The sequence below is a fragment of the Saimiri boliviensis genome, chromosome 1, assembly GCF_048565385.1.
Source record: "Saimiri boliviensis isolate mSaiBol1 chromosome 1, mSaiBol1.pri, whole genome shotgun sequence".
Classification (NCBI taxonomy): domain Eukaryota; kingdom Metazoa; phylum Chordata; class Mammalia; order Primates; family Cebidae; genus Saimiri; species Saimiri boliviensis.
In genome coordinates, this window is record NC_133449.1 from 19,760,697 (window position 1) to 19,778,702 (window position 18,006).

An 18,006-nucleotide genomic window follows, 5' to 3' on the forward strand; every position below is an offset into this window, starting at 1 on the left:
AATCAGAGAGCAAATGGGATGACGATCTCCCACTAACGGTATGTTCAAGTTTTAACTCCCTGTACCTGTGAATGTGATCTTCTTTAGGAAAAGTGTATTTGTAAATATAAGCAAGTTAAAATTGGATCAGGATGGGTTCTCATCTAATGACTGGCATTCTTTTAAGAAATGGAAAATTTAGAGATGCATGAGAAGAATGCCACGTGATGAAGGACACTGATATTACAGCGATGTATCTACAAGCCAAGGAACATCAAAGATGGCCAGCAACCACCAAAACCTAGGAAGAGCCAGAAAGGGTTGCCCTCTAGATCCTTTGGAACATGGTCCTGTTGACATCTTGATTTCAGATGTACAGCCTTTAGAACTGAGTGGAATAAATTTTTATTGTTTGAAGCCACCTAGATGTAGTAATTTGTTACGGCAGTTCTAGGAAATGAATACAAATGTCACTCTTTTTTTAATTCAAGAAAATTGATAATATATTAGCTGGAATACTTAACGTCATACACATTTAATATAGTTCATCTACACAGAGTAAATGCTGAAATAAAAATATTTAACAGAAGTTGCAAGAAGACAATATTTCTTTCCAGATTAATATATGTGTGGGGCATTTTCATTTTTTTCCCTCAGAACTTAATTTTTTTTCTATGTCTACTGCATTTAAATTATGAATCTTTTTTTATGCTTCTGAAATGTGGCAGGTGCTTACACTAGTATTTTATGACACATCATCTGTAACACTGCTGTATGAGAATGCCATCCTCTTAGTAACCTATGAGGTAGATGTATCTCCATTTTACTTGTGAGACAACAGCTTAGAGAAGCTAAATAACTTATCCAAGGAAGCACAGCTAATAATTAGGCTGAATTTTTGTTTTTACCATTGTATCTAAAAAATTCATGTAAATTTGTCAGTCATACTCTGCTGTGCTTCCTAGAGAAAGTTTAATCCCACATGCCATTCTTAAGTCTGCAGACTGACTGAAGCTACATGAGGTATAAACTGAATAAAACTTTAATAATAATTATTAACTATACACCTGTCATATAAATACACAAAAATTTTATTGAAGGAAAGACTAAGGCTACAATGAGTTTAAAAAAATAATGTGGGCATATTTAAAAGTATCTTTCACATCATTTTAATAGGTTAATATAAAAACATAAACATGTCAAATGTACTACCTTAAAAATTGTTAATTTTATAATAATACGCAAACAAACATTAGATGCAAATGACAAGCCAAGTGTTCTAAAATACAAAATAAAAATCTGTTGTTTCTATTTCTATTGCATGTGATTCTTTTCTATAAGCAATTTTTTAAACTCTTACCTTTTATTACAGTCTCTACTGGTTAAACTTAAAAAAATAAAGGTAAAGGCAGACTATCACCCACAGAAGGTATTTAATAAACTTCCCTCATTCATCAAGGAGCATTTAAACAGACTTAAATGTTAACATACAAACCACAGTCTTCAGACTAGTTATGACATCATTTCCATCAATAATGCACTGTCAATTTCCATTACACTATCAAAAAGGGGTAACGTAGAGTTTCAAAAATTGCCTTAATTTTTTATCTTTAGTGAAAACCACCTCCTCTTGTGACAGATGGACATGAAAGCATTTTTTAAAAACTTACCCCTAACCCTGCAAAAGACTACATAGTAGTAGGGTGAGTTTGAGTGGCCTAATAGGAACTTGTTGACTTTTCTCTGCATATGTCAAACAACCCTGTCAGATTTGACCTAAATTCTTTCCTTTGGTTAACACATTTGGTAGTAAGTTAATAAACAAGCAAGCCATATCTGAATTTCCTTTTAAATATTCCAGCTGAGATTTCATGGCCAGTTGCCTTTCTGATTAGAGTGAATAAAAACGATAGGAACTGGGATTTTTTTTTTCTTAAGGCATAATTACTAAGGATTTATGCAATCTTAAAGCTTGCTTCACAAGTTATGAATACTGGGATAAATTCTGATCCTATGCAAATAATATGGGAAGATTTGTTCTCTCTCGATGGGGTCATTGTGGTGGTGAGGAGAGGGCTGAAGAACTGGGAAAGTAAAAAACAGAAAACACACACACACACACACATACACACACACACACACACACAACAACAACTCCACAACTGACTGTCAAAACTTTGTTTTCATAGTGCAGTATTCTAAAGGTATGATCCTGGCACACTGAACAAAGAAAACACTGATAGAGAACAGCCAAATAATGCTTTAAAGTACTAATCTATGTAGAATACAAAGTATTTTTTAAAAAGGAAGTGCCCTTACTCAATTCATTGATAAAGAAAACAAAACCACTCAAATTCAATTACCCAAACATTCAATGAAATCTGAGTATTTTTAGTTGTAGAAAAGGGCCTGGGCTTTCTTGTTTCTAATCTAGTGGAGAAACTAAACCTAGACACAATTCTATTATAATCCGATCTGTGCCAACTTTGGTTCAAAAAACCCGTAAAGTAATTCTAATGCAATCACTATGTTTCTATAGAATAGTATTATTCAATAAAGTGAAATAAGACAAGAACAGTATAATCATTATATTGTAACTGCTGTTTTTGTCTGTATTTACCATATAACTACAAACTCAATGACAATGAATAAGGACAGTGTTTTTTTTCTCCTAGTCAAGCAGAGGCTGGCTTCAGTATTGTATTGAACATAGGTATTCAATACTGAATTAGTAAGTAAAAATTTTAATAACATAAAAATTCTAAAAAAGGAGGCTGATAAAAGTATAGAAAAACAGCAATTTCAGTTATTAGAAATCAAAATAAAACATGCTATTTATTTTTTATTTATTATTATTATTTTTTTTTGAGACGGAGTTTCGCTCTTGTTACCCACGTTGGAGTGCAGTGGCATGATCTCGGCTCACTGCAACCTCCGCCTCCAGGGTTCAAGCAACTCTCCTGCCTCAGCCTCCCAAGTAGCTGGGACTACAGGCGCGTGCCACCACGCCCAGCTAATTTTTACATTTTTAGTAGAGGCGGGGTTTCACCATGTTGACCATTTATCTCTTGATCTCACGATCCACCTGCCTCGGCCTCCCAAAGTGCTGGGATTACAGGCGTGAGCCACTGCGCCCGGCCTATTACTATTATTTTTAAGATGGGGTTTCACCATGATGACCCGGCTGGTCTTGAACTCCTGACCCCAGGTGATCCACCCACCTCAGCCTCCCAAAGTGCTAGGATTACAGGCGTGAGCCACTGTGCCCGGCCTTTTTTTTTTTTTTAAACATGCTATTTATATCCTATTTACAATATTTTAAAATATTACAAATAACTTTTTTTTTTTTTTTTTTTGAGACAGGGTCTTACTCTGTCACCCAGGCTAGAATGCAGGGACATGATGTCAGCTTACTGCAACCTCCATCTCCTGAGCTCAAGTGATCCTCCTGCTTCAGCTTCTCAAGTAGCTGGAACTCCAGGCACATGCCACCCCACCTGGCTAATTTTTGTATTTTTAATACAGACAGGGTTTCACCACATTGCACAGGCTGGTCTCTAACTCCTGAGCTAAAGCAATCCTCCTGCCTAAGCCTCCCAAAGTGCTGGGATTACAGGTGTGAGCCACTGTGCCGAAGATTGTTATCTGATGATCAGCTTTAACTTAAAATTAGTAATGAAATATTTAAAAGACCCTTGAAGTAAACAGCATTTAATTTGGATTAAAGGTCACTTGTTAGTAAGTAAAAAACCACAAAGAAGCCAATATACTGACATTCAAACTCACTTTTTCCACAAAGTCACAGTGGTTAAATTATATTTTACTTACAATTTTATAAAAAGTTTACAAAGATTTAAAACATAGAAAACATGGCCCTTTTAATTTATTCAGATAGGTATTGGAAATAAAAGCATCCTGGCCAGGTGTGGTGGTTCACACTTGTAATCCCAACACTTTTTGAAAGACCATGGCTGGCGGATCACCTGAGGTCAGGGACCAGCCTGACCAGGTTTCACAGCCTGGTGAAACCTTATCTCTATTAAAAATACAAGAATTCACTAGGTGTTGTGGCAGGCACTTGTAATCCCTGCTAGTCAGAAAGCCAAGGCAGGAGAATAGCTTGAACCCAGGAGGTGGAGGTGGAGGTTGCAGTGAGCCAAAACTGTGCCACTGCACTACGGCCTGGGTGACAGAGCAAGACTCCGTCTCAAAATAAATAAATAAATAAGTAAGCAAGCAAGCATTCTTTGAGAAGCAGTACAACATCTGGAATAACCCTGATAAACAAGGGCTCAAAATTTTGGTTCTGCCTCTTACTAACTTCCTAAGTGTAAGTCACATAAATTTTTTTGAAAATAAAGCATGTTTGTGTGCATATGTATGTGCGGTGTGAAACAGAAGTCACCAAAGTTCATTCCCCCTCATTTGAATACTCAACTACTCCAGCCCAAGTCACTGAAACAACCATTCTTCTCATATACACTAGAGTGGCAACTTGGTCTATTTCTGGATGCACTACTCTGTTCCGCTGTTCTATTTATCTATACTTGTGCCAATACCACAGTTTTAGTTATTGTGGCTTTTTAAGATCTGGTATCTGGCAGTATTAAGTAACTTTGTTTTTCAAAACTGTCTTCACTACTTTGGGTTCTGCTTTTCCATTTTCATTTATCCATCAGCTTATCAATTTCTTTTTAAAACCTTAACTAATTTTATTGATAGCATTCAATTTTTAGACCAACTAGAAGAAAGCTGGTATCTTTATAACAGGGAATCTTTCAACCTGTCTTTCCATTTATTTAAGTCATCTTTAATTTCTATCAGCATTTTTAGTTTATAATGTAAAAGATCCTGCCCTTCTTCCATTGGATCTATTCCTAAGTATATCACAACAAAACCAACTCCAGTGAAAATATTCCCTACATATAAGATACAATTTTTCAATGCCATCCCAAGAGATATATGCTACTTTAATTTTTGTGTTATTTGGCTAACACTGAAAACCTCTCATGAAGCACATCTGCCTGTATTTTAAAACCTACATTTTGATCTTTAGGATACATTATACGCACGGTGGGATGATGTAAATTAGAGGTGAATTCTTGGTAGATTAAAAGAATTTTAAAAATAATCTCTGCCAGCTTTTAGCAGTAACTAGAAATTATTTCAATTCAGTGTCTCCATGTGGAGGTTACTGAAAATTTCAGTGCGACAAAACTATTTTTGCGCTGACTATACAAAGTATAATATCTGGCTGCCAGGGACTTAGTGCCAATAGAACCCCCACAATCATTGTGACAAGCAAAAACTGTTGCTGCATATTTGCAAACTGTTCAAATCTTTGTGAAGTCTACCAGGCACTTTAAACAAGTGCCCCGAGTGATCCTGATGCCAAAACACAGGATCAAATCAAGTATTTTCTAGTCTTAAGTTTGTGATTATCTTAACTAAGTAAATTAACTGGTGAAAACCTTCTCAGACATTAGAACCACAATGTCACAGATAACGTTATTAAAGGATAACAAATAAAACATTAGTGACCCAAAACAAGTACAACCAAGATCAAGACATTTTTATGCAGAAAAACCAAAACATCACAAATTCTTCCATACAACTAGTAATTTCTTCACATTTCCTACTCATCACCAAATAAACTACTCCTAGGTCTACCAAAGGGTTGTGGCTGCTTTTCAATTTATATTACCATGAGAACCTGTAAGATTCTGATGAGAGTAGAGTGTGCAGCTCTATACACAAGTTTCTAAATTGCCTGCCTAAGATTAACAAATATTCTTACTTTAGGGAATACATATGTGCTTAGACAAGCATTTTTATCTAAATATCAAGAATAACTAAACTGAGAAAGGAACCTAAAAAGATGGTTATCCCCTACATACTTAAACCAAAAAAAAGCATAACTTACACCGTAATGAGGTAATCATTAGATTCTCAGAGGCTAATTAGAGTTAGTTATTTATATACTTTGGAAAATTGTTCAGTTCCCTAAAGAATAGCATAATGGAAAAAGGAAGAATAGTATTACCAGTCAGAATCGGATGCTAGCCTTAATTCTGTTATTTACTGGTTTGGGAAAGTCTCTAAACCAAATGATCTTTAATTTCTTCATCTTTAATGAACAAACCACTCTGACAGTCTATGCCAACAATTACAATGAAATGAAATAATGAATATGAAGGTGCTTTAAAAAAAAACTATCAAATGCTATTCAGTTACAGAGAACTGTAATTGCTAAAGGATAATAGTATTTTCAGTAAACATTTCAAATAATGTATATTGTTTTTTGCTTTCATTAATGACTACATGTGAAACTCAGAAAAATGGTAAGTGGCCTTACTATCAACTTGGCCATATTAATTTTACTTTTTTAAATGTTTTATTATAAGAGAAGCACACGACTAAGTCTGCCAAAGGCCAGCAATTTAAACAGAATGATTCTGAAAGTTTATATTATCTTGCCTGTTATTAAAATCTTCTGTAAATGGGAGAAAAGACAGGTTATGAAATGCTATAATCCACAACAAACTAAAGCACATTTACTTGCTGAATGCATGACATTAATGAATCTTCAGAATTGATAGTCCCCTTTCAATAAATTTTACTGAGTTCAAAGCTCACATTACACTTTAGCACCCTTTTTCTTAAGAAAAGAAAAAAAAAGTTCAAAAATGAGGAAGTACAGGGCAAGAAGTCCCTGGTCTGTCAAAGCCTAAGTTAAATAACAAAAATACAAACACTGCTTTATCCCTAGAGTAAGCTCCAAATCAATCAAATTACTATGAGCATAAAGACTGGAGTAAAAAAAATATATATCAACACTGTATTTTAAAAGTATTATTAGAAGAAGAAAAAGAAAGGAAACAAGGAAGGAACTAGCCAGCTAACTCCAGGTAGAAAAATAAGGTAATATTAGAAATATTTAATGTTCTTCACAAGGAGCCAAAGCTGTCAGTCTATAAGGGAACTGCCAGCCCAGTGATAATTATTTCCCACAATTTTTATTTAAAAAAGATGATGACTTCTATCCTAGACAATGATGTAAAAAAAAAAAAAAAACAACTGCAGGTACACTGCCCCATCCTATAGATGAATACAATCTGAGAAACTAACTCAATATTTAATATTAAACCACGAGTCACCTTAAAAAGCTGCTGGGGTGGCTGGGCGTGGTGGCTCACGCCTATAATCCCAGCACTTTGGGAGGCCGAGGCGGGTGGATCATGAGGTCAAGAGATCGAGACCAACCTGGTCAACATGGTGAAACCCCGTCTCTACTAAAAATACAAAAATTAGCTGGGCATGGTGGTGCGTGCCTGTAGTCCCAGCTACTCGGGAGGCTGAGGCAGGAGAATTGCTTGAACCCAGGAGGCAGAGGTTACGGTGAGCCGAGATCATGCCATTGCACTCTAGCCTGGGCAATAAGAGCGAAACTCTGTGTCAAAAAAAAAAAAAAAAAAAAAAAAAAAAAAAAGGCCGGGCGCGGTGGCTCAAGCCTGTAATCCCAGCACTTTGAGAGGCTGAAGTGGGTGGATCACGAGGTCAAAAGATCGAGACCATCCTGGTCAACATGGTGAAACCCCGTCTCTACTAAAAATACAAAAAATTAGCTGGGCATGGTGGCACGTGCCTGTAATCCCAGCTACTCAGGAGGCTGAGGCGGGAGAATTGCCTGAACCCAGGAGGCGGAGGTTGCGGTGAGCTGAGATCGCGCCATTGCACTCCAGCCTGGGTAACAAGAGCGAAACTCCGTCTAAAAAAAAAAAAAAAAAAAAAGTTGCTAGGGCACCAGTGTTGTTCTAGAAAGTAAAGGAAAGAATCATGCATTATTCTGATTCTTACATGAACTGTCTTTCAGGGTAACCTCACAACTGATGAAGAATAGTTATTCTTCTTCAAAGTTCCAGATAAATGATTAAAGAAAGACAAAATTAACGCATCACCATTTTTGCAACCTCTGGGAAAGAAAAATTAATCATCAAAGGCTGCTAAAAACATTAGGTGGATCAGGTTGGTCATTTCAAAAAGAAGACAACCAGACACATGACTCCTGATACGGTGTAACAAAAAGTAAAGGAACCCCACGTTGTGAAAATAAACCAACCAACCCATAAACTATCGGACAAAGCCTCTAGATTGAATTCCACTTTACAGAAAAGAGATATAGGAACATTTTAAATACCACTATGGGGAAGCAATCAGTAAAATCAAGTGTGGGAAAATCAACAAAGTTTCTTCATCAAATTTTAAATGGAAGGGGGAAAAGAAGATGAAGAACAAACAATTACACATTAAAAGACACATCAAACAAATGCAATGTATGAACATCATTTCGACTGTGATTCAAATGAAACAGTTGTTAAAGACACTTAAGTCAATTAGGGAGATTAGCGTTAATAAGAAATCATTTAAAAATGTATGATATACATTAGTTGTTTAGAATCATATTACACAATAAAAAATGAAAAAATAAAATTATTTTTTCATGCATCTAACTTTAATATATTTGAGTAAGCAACAGATTTGCAAATCTGAACAAGTATTTTAGGTTTTTATAAAAAAATCAACACCCCAAAACTATGCATTGAAATTCTTACACTTCAATCAAAGAGTGATTTACTAGTCAGTAAGTTAAATGCCTACTACCTTAAAAAACGAAAACTTTTCTTTTGAAAGATAGCACAGAATCTTGCTATTAGGCATTTTCTGTGAATCTCAAATAGCTAACACTAACAAAGGAACAACTTTGGGAATGCAGATCTCAAGCCTTACAGGAAACTGTAATGGTTTTAACATTCACATCTTAAAATAAAATCTCCCAGGAATATAACCTGGAATTAATTCTAACCAGTTCTAATGAGAATTTAGAGCACTTATCTCTATCTTATGATTTCATATTCTTGATATGTTAGCTCCGTAAAATTACTTTAAAAATATGCAAATTCCATTTCCATAGGTATTTTATACCATCAGCCCTGAGACTTGATTCATAAAGAAATCCACTTTATGGATACGTAATTAAAATACATATTTTTTTTGATGGGATAGCATGAAAGCCTTGCATCATGATTCATTCACAGGGAAGTGCAGAGTAAACTGTTTCCATGAACAGTATGCAAAGAGAAAATTTATGAACTCCTTCATAAGTTACTTTCAACCTGGTATGAGTCTATTTGTTGTTAACAATGTTGCCAGTCAACCTATGGGAAACTGGGGGTCGCAAAAAGAAAATAACACAGATAATTACTAATTCCAATCAGAGGTGTATTAAAATATCAGATTTCATGCTGAAGCTATGTTAGTCTGTAACACAGAACTGCTGGCCCAGTGTTGATTATTTCCCACAATTGACCAGAATTCCTTCCCGAAACATCTGTTACTAGGCTGGTTTCCTTACTATCTAAAAAAAGGCAGAGAAGCATATCTAGACTGCTGTTTAATCATAGAGACATCTAAAAAGTCATTTCTATCCAATTTCTAAGTACACTATGTAGAACCATATTTACTGCCATTTATACAGGCACTAAGGCACAACACAGCAGTAAAAATTGAACAAGAATCTGATCTGAAACTTACCCATGAAAAGATGACAGGACAGGACAAATAAAATCTTAACAATAAAACAGAAAACTATTATGATAGATCTAATCTTAGGTTTGTTATGTTCCAAATTTTTGTGTCCATTTCATAGGCATGTCTTATTGGGGGGAGGGGGGGGATGCCTGAGCAGTAGTAACAGAAATCAGGAGCTAAGCAGCTCCTGTGACTAAAAATTGATAAATGGAGAAAGGTATTAGGCTAAAGATTAGTATATCTATATACTTAGTGCTACAAAGTGGATCTTAGGTCTCCATTTGAATAAATTAATTGGTTGAATATGTTCAGTATCCCCAAAATCAGCAAAGGCCCAGAATTTGGGGTGAAGGATCAGAATCATTAAAAAAGAAATCTAGCCCACTGTGCAATAATGTAAATCAAAATGAACATTGCAACAGATACCTTTGTTACATGGCAATTTATTGTATTAATGAGTTTTTTTTTTTTTAAGCTATACCCACATAATTGAGGGGGCAGTCAAATATAACCACTAACTTTCAGTACATCTGCTTAAAGTAGCAATACTTTTCAAAACGTAAGCTAATTTAAATCTTTCCAAACACATAAAAGTTGGCAATAGAATCCCTCAGTTTCAACTGAATAACTAAAATTATAAAAATTCAAAATAAAGTTTTAAAAAAATAATTTCTTTGACAAGACAGGGATTCATACACAGCCTCTGATGTCGAAAACCCTTCAAAACGTATTATCTACATGGATAAATACATCCTGGAGAGTGAAACAAGGTGACCACCAATTTAATAATTTGGGAATAGGAACAATTTTAATATACAAATATAAACAAAGTTCTCAATGCTCCAACTTCAGGGGTACAACAAGCCCAAAACATTTTTTTTCTTTAACATATCCAAAAGTAAGAGAAGTATATGGCCCAAGCCCATAAGCTTCCTTAAGTCACAAATATACTAAATTCAAATCCACTGAAATAACTCTCTGATAAAATGGCCAGGCATTAAAAGACCAAAGCAAAAACCAGTGTACTAACCTAGTTCAGTAGCTATGTAACTAATGCTTTTCTTATGGTGTACAAATCTTTTGATAGTGAAATTTCTCTTTCACTATCATGTTTAAATAGTTGACTTTTCAGATGCTCTAAAACACACAAATCAAAAGCACAGACAAGAAAAAAACACACCATTATATTTCATAAAAGAAACATAAGAAACAATAGGGGGTCTTTACCTTATTGTACATTAGACCCTCACTTTGAATTTTCAGGAAAGTAGAACTTTTTCAAAAGGCTAATATCTAAAAGCAAAAGCAATTTGGCATGTTTTATCCAACATTAAATATTTTACATATATTATAAACACACACACAAACACACATACATGTATACATACAAATAAAAAGGGTTTTGTTTTTTTTTTTACCTAAATGCAAACTGGATGAGGATCCATGTGATGAAAGTGATGGCGGTGGCGTAAGTGAATGTCCTGGAGTTTGGCTTGGCAGAGGCATGCCTATTGGACTTGGAGAGGAGGAAAATCCCAGACTATTGTAAAATGGTTGCCCTATGGGTGCTAGGCTGCTACTAGATCTTTTGTACAAGTCAGAGCTAGTAGATAGAGACTCTCTCCTTGTGGCACTACTACTTGCAGAACTGCCAACTGAAGAAGAAATAAAAAAAACCCTAATTACATACAGTGTTAACTGAATAAAACCTATCCCCAACTCTCGCTGGGCAATAACAGAAGTGATCACAATAATTATTTTTAGAAACATTCTGGAGAAGATAATTACTGTGATAACTATATATACTAACTTATTAATCATAAAAGGGTATAAATGCACCCCAATAAAGAACCAAATACATAACAGAGCAGTCATATGTTTCATTATTTCACACATATTTACCACTGACACATATGATTACTGTGCTTTAATACCCTGGTATGATTTATAAACCCTGGAATTGCAAGTTGTCTGCATTAGGACATGCTAGAGATTAAATTTCATTCAGTTTAAATTCTGGTAGTATCCTAATCTTTGGAACCTGCTTCTTAGACTTTAACTCAATGCCAAGAAAATATTACACAAATAAATAAAATATTAGTACATTTCCTTCACCATTCACATTTGTCTTCTAGCTGTGTTCAAAACATAGCCCTTTAAGTCCATATTGGCCCGAATATTAATCAGTTGTGAAATACAGATAGCAGCTAACTCCACAGTATTTTTCACACTACACATTTTCCCTTGTTCTCCAACTACATTACAAATAACTAAACTTTCTTTTAGAAAATTAATAGCTCTCAACTGTTACAAATCAAAGACATCACTTATCCCACAAGACTTCTATTCCGAAGATGCCACTAATGCCCCCTCAGTCCCTTACTCAAGGCTGATCAGGTTTTTGTCGTTAGATAATAAACAATTTCTCTTACCTCATATCCCTTAATATACTGCATACCAAATTTTTACTTAATGCCAAATTTAACTATTATTTCTAATCCTTCTTCCTTTTATAGAGCAGAAAATAAAGGCCATGTAGGTCTTGATGAGCTATACATGCTCAGAAGAGCTAATCAAGATCTGGCTGTTGTGTCTGGATAATCAAATTCCATAGCATGCATCTATAAGGACTATCCAAAACTCTAGTTCTCAAGTCTCATTTAAAGCCCATATATTCAACTATGTTTCCTCCCTATTTCTAAGGCACTAGCCTCTTTAATGGAATAACTTTTACATCTAAGAGAATTTCAAACTACATTTCTTATTTTCTTTTTTTTTTTTTTTTTGGTTGGGCTTTGGAGGGTTTCTTTTTTTCAAACTACATTTCTGAACCTGCCAAACAAATTTTTAAATGACAAGCTCTATATTCGGACCAATATGGCAAAGCTTTTCAAGGAATTTGTAAGTTTCTATTAAATCTTATTTAATCACAAGTCATATATAAGTAGGTCATAGATAGTACAAAGAAAAAAATTAAGGAGAGTACATCAAGGTAAGAGCATAATACAGACAGAAAACTTAATTACGTTGGTTTTGGCAAATTCAAAATTCTATAAAGGGGTAAAAAATCCAGGTTTATGCTACCACATTAGGAAAGATTATAATGCTATTCAACCTTTTACACCAGCCAATGCAGTTTCTGAGACTGACCATGTTTTGTTGGAAATTTTACATTTTAAGGTATCACAGTAAGAAAATACTAGGTGTCTGTATGTATTTTTATAGCAAAAATAAATTATAAACACATGTAATAAACAGCTGTTTTTGAGTTGGTTTTGGCAAAACTGGCAATGTATGCTACATTAACTATGCTAATTTAAAAGGACACTGTCAAAGTGATTTTTCTAAAATATGGCTACATTTTAAATCCCTATTTATTTTAGAAAACAATTTGACAATGAAAAAGACAACAGCTCTCTAATGAGAGCAGCAACATTATTATTCCCTTGACAAATAATCCAAGAAACCAGTTTTGACACATGCAATATTATTTTCCTCCAAAAAGGAAAAGCCAAGCCAAACATTTAAAAATAATTCAGAAATAACCTTAAACATAAAGAAGCTGGCTCTTTAAGTTTTACTATATGCCTAAATTATCTCCAAAAATATGACTTGAGATATGAAACAAAGTGTACTTTAAATATCTAAGAGGCTAGACAGACTGCTAATCATTCACTGACTGTGTAAAAAGGCAAACTTACAATTGTAACAGCACTTTAAAAAAATAACAGGTCATAGAAAAGATGATTTAATTATATGTTACAATGGTTAGGCTTCCTGGCCAACTATATCATAAAATGGGGTATTTAACACTGTTAAATATTAATAATTTCATCATAGAGGTACGAGAATGACAGTGTATGTTACTCGTATATGTGTATACAGGCACACAACCATATTATGTTTTAGATCTCATGTAAGTATGTAATTGTCATAATGTGAAAAGGCCATGAGCAATTAAGAGTCCGTATACATAGCACTTGAATAAACTCCCACAAAATGCCAAAGAGGAAGGAGATGATGGACTCTTCACTGGCATTTAGGGATGGCCATCACTAATGCTCTCTAAAGCAAGGTAAAATGAAGCTTATACAGATTGGAGTCAGAATTATAAGCCACGCTTGTAAATAATGGAGGTGTGAAGGTTAGTTTTGGGCAAACAGGGCATCTGTGGAGACAAAATATTCATGTCAATCAGTTCCTTAAAGGGAAAAAACAGCCTTAACTAAGAAACAAATGACAATCTGAAAGAATTGAGTAGGAGTTTAGAAATCTGCATCAGACCATCAGTGACATACTATGTGAGAAAGGAAACATGGGGTTTAATCAATGCTTTTTTCTGGATTAGTTAGGGCCTATCATTTATAGTTTAGAAACTATTTCCACAAGTTTGTTCTTTTATGTTACTTGTTCTTTCAGTTTTTCTCAGAATATTTAGGATTCTTCGGAGTAAATGTTCCAATTGTGTTAGAAACAAGGAATGAGCTCTATGGGAGCGCATGAGGTGGACAGAGATACAAAACTCCAAAAGCAATGAAAAAAACTCAAGTACAAAAAAGATTTAACAATCCCCATGTTCACTGATTTTCCCACAGAAGCTCTTATGCACAGTATTTATATAATTTTAAGTCAGTCAAGTATGACATTTGCTTATTGTATTTCATTATAATAAATGAAAAAAGATTCTGTATCTAAAAGTTTATGGCTGTTCTAGACCATCCTTCCTGTATATATGAATGATAAAAGTTCAGAAGACACTCCCTTAGAAAACTGGCTAGCATTGTTAATAATGCCTGGCATGTGTTAGTTCTGCCATTTTCCACACCAGAAAATAATATAACTTGATGTGGTAGGAAAAGAGATGAGAAACAGATATTAAGGATTGTGGCAAGTTATGTTACAGAAACAAAATCTCTTGGGGTCCAAATAGCCCTAACCTCATGAAGAAAAGGCTGCCAAATGCACCACTAGAACTGGGTCAGCTGTTTTATCCCTGTTTCCCGAGTACTGTGGAAACCTCACAGAACATACCACGTGTTATCAACAAGAAGTCAACGTGGGCGTCTTTCGATTTCACTTGGTTCCTCTATTACAAGATCTAGGAACCAGTTTGAGTGGGTCAATTATCTATTTTGTGAAGTTATTTAAAATTTTGATTTCTTAAGTGTTATTACATAAAGCTAAGATACATGAATAGACACCTTTTTCAGTAGATTTCTAGTGACAAAGGCTAACTTATTTAATCCAAAAAAAGATAACCATACTGGTAGTTTCTTAGGGGATTCTGTCTAGAACATTCCATTATTTACACATATACATATGTATTTTTTATATCACGCCAAATTAAAAGCTAACAAACTACCAGAATTTAATAAGAATAAACCATCTAATAAGCACACAAAGATAACTGCTTTAAAATACCAAAAATTTAAGATGGCAAAATATTTACCTCCACAAACATTATGTAGTGAATGAAAATGAGCTAATAATTAGTAAATAATATATTGACTCAAATAAACCTTACTAAAACAAAAATTATGGTAATCAGTTCCTAGAGCCAGGGGAAAAAGGAAATGTATTATATACGAGTAAAGAATGGGCTGCCCGTGTAAGTGTTGAGAAGAACTTGCAGGATTTTTTTTTCCCTACAAAATTAAACCAGTAGTCTGGTATTTTATTCCTGTCCTTCCTAAACTACATGCGATTATTGCTTATTTTAAAGTTAAACACACTCATATACCTCCTTCCACTTAGCAGAGTACACACGTGTGATAAAAACAAACTTACCTGATGACCCAAATCCACTGAGGGCTGAGCCTATAGCAGCACCCAAAGAGTTACCACTTCCAAAGCCAAGAGATGTACTTCCAGGTTGACCAGGTCCATGAGAAAATAAAGAACTACTCTGGGAGCTATTAGTCAAAGAACTACTTCCATAAAATGAATTAGATTGCAGATTAGTGCTTGGCTGCTGTTGTTGCTGCTGCTGCTGTGGTGGCTGAGTGCCAATTGGCCGAAACAGACCATTTGTGCTGCCTGTAAGGCTACTTGCAGTTCCTCCAGCTGCTGCTGCTGCTGCTGTAAAATAAATTTCGATACTTCTTTAAACCGCCCAGAAAATTATTCTGTATTTTAAAAATCATATCTCAACATCAGAAAAAATTTATCCTAAAAATGTCAGTTATACATACCAGCTTGTGCTGCCGCTGAACTAATTAAAACAGGTGTTGGAGCCATTAATCGAACTGGAGCTCCAAGGCCAGTCCTTGCTCCAGGGCCAACCACTAAGGCACCAGTCTGATCATAATAGGCAGTTGGAGCTAGTACTTGATAGCCTAAATAACATTAAAATAAATGTTTACTAATGAAAGCACTTATTATAAAAATACGCATATTTATTTTTCCCTGCATTTGTGTTTTTGTCAACTAGAAAACACAGCTATTTATACTATTACTATAATATCCTTAGTTAATATATGCAAAGCAACACATTTGATGAGATCTTACTAAATGTATAAGAAAGTAATAGAATGTCAATAAACATTTTTTCTCTAAATTTTACTTAGGGGCCACAAAATGAAGAGTTATTTTCCTTTACATAGAAACTACAGGCTATGAATGAAGGGCTGATATTAGAGAAAAAAAAAATCACCATTTAGTCAGTTCTTTGAAGAGGATGGATTAAAAAAAAACTGGGAGTTAGGCCAGGTGCGGTGGCTCAAGCCTGTAATCCCAGCACTTTGGGATTCGTGCTCAGGTGGGTGGATCACCTGAGGTTGGGAATTCAAGACCAGCCTGGCCAACATGGTGAACACCCGTTTCTATTAAAAATACAAAAACTGGCCGGGCGCGGTGGCTCAAGCCTGTAATCCCAGCACTTTGGGCGGCTGAGGCGGGTGGATCACGAGGTCAAGAGCTCGAGACCATCCTGGTCAACAAGGTGAAACCCCGTCTCTACTAAAAATACAAAACATTAGCTGGGCATGGTGGCGCGTGCCTGTAATCCCAGCTACTCAGGAGGCTGAGACAGGAGAATTGCCTGAACCCAGGAGGCGGAGGTTGTGGTGAGCCGAGATTGCGCCATTGTACTCCAGCCTGGGTAACAAGAGCAAAATTCCATCTCAAAAAAAAAAAAAAACTGTCTGGGTATGGTGGCACATGCCTGTAATTCCAGCTCTAGTGGGGCTGAGGCAGGAGAATCACTTGAACCCGGGAAGCAGAGGTTGCGGTGAGCTGAGATGGCACCATGGCACTCCAGCATGGGCAACAGGAGTGAAACTCCGTCTCAAAATAAATAAATAATTAATTTAAAAAAAAAAACAAAACACTGGGAATAGCGAGGTAGAACACTGTAAGAAATGTTTACTATGCAACTTCATTAAAGTTGAAAACCAAGTGCTTCATTGTCAGCATTCCCTTAGATTTTCATTTGTAAAAACTTAAACCAAATATTCTATTTGTGAAGATTATCAAGCTAGAGTTTACACTACAGTGTGATTTTTAATTAAATTAAATTTAGTTTTACTGTAGCCTTAAGCACAAGGCAGGTAAATCTGCATTCTTCCCAACTAGTGCAGAATAAAGTTAACTTCTTAACAGCCTTTCTCAATGGAGATTCAAAATGTTGAACCAAAAACACAGAAAATGATTTGTGAGTATTTTGTTAATTCTCCCAAGGATGGTATATAACAAGAACCACTCTGGAATCACAGGAGGAGTTAACTATATACACTGTGGATACTTTAGAGCAATAAGAATCAGGCTTTACTCTTTTCTGGAACTCAGTTGAGAAGGGCTGCCTTATAAAGCGACAAAAACTGAGGCTCAATAACCTTACAACTATCAGCAAAAAATGTTTTGGCAGTGACTTTTTTCCCTTATAAAGAGTGGTGTCTTGCTCTGTTGTCCAGGCTGGAGCACAGTGGCATAATCATAGCTCACTGCTGCCTTGAACTCCTGGGCTTACATGATCTTACTCCCATGATTCAGCATCCTAAATGGCTGGGACTACAGGTACATGCCATGAGGCCTGGCTAATTTCTTTTTATTTTCCATAGAAATAGGGCCTCACTATGCTGCCTAGCCTAGTCTTTTAGTCCTGGGCCAGTGATGCTCCCCGGCCTCAGCCTCCCATATGTGGCTGGCCCTTTAAGAAGTTTTTAAAAACACAGACTATATTGAAATACATCCTAACATCAATTTTTAAGTCTTATTTTGGTAATTCTATGCAGAAGTGAGAGTACAGTAAAATGAGTGATAATGCAGCATGAACATTTTATTGCCTTTAAACATAGTAGGCTAACTTCAGTTCAAATATAATAAACAGTGCTCAGATAAACAATTCAACTATAAGATTGACACTTTCACATGCAAAGCTTATTTTTAGTAAATACAAGAATTCTGACGAAGAATAAGCCTTAGCACATTGCTAATAAGACA

At 35.3% G+C, this 18,006-nt stretch overlaps 1 protein-coding gene across 22 annotated transcripts in view; it reads right to left on the reverse strand.

Moving 5' to 3' along the window:
• The window catches only part of PUM2 (pumilio RNA binding family member 2), a 115,516-nt gene that overhangs the window by 24,493 nt on the left and 73,017 nt on the right, over positions 1-18,006 (reverse strand). For 14 of the 22 annotated variants that reach the window (XM_074394457.1, XM_074394453.1, XM_074394448.1 and 11 more), the window contains 3 exons: positions 15,759-15,902; positions 15,355-15,645; positions 10,986-11,222 (listed from right to left, as the gene is read on the reverse strand). In XM_074394457.1, coding sequence (XP_074250558.1) covers positions 10,986-11,222; positions 15,355-15,645; positions 15,759-15,902 — 672 coding nt within the window. The remainder of the gene's footprint in view (positions 1-10,985; positions 11,223-15,354; positions 15,646-15,758; positions 15,903-18,006) is intronic. The other 8 variants (XM_074394503.1, XM_074394500.1, XM_074394494.1 and 5 more) reach the window with 1 other exon arrangement.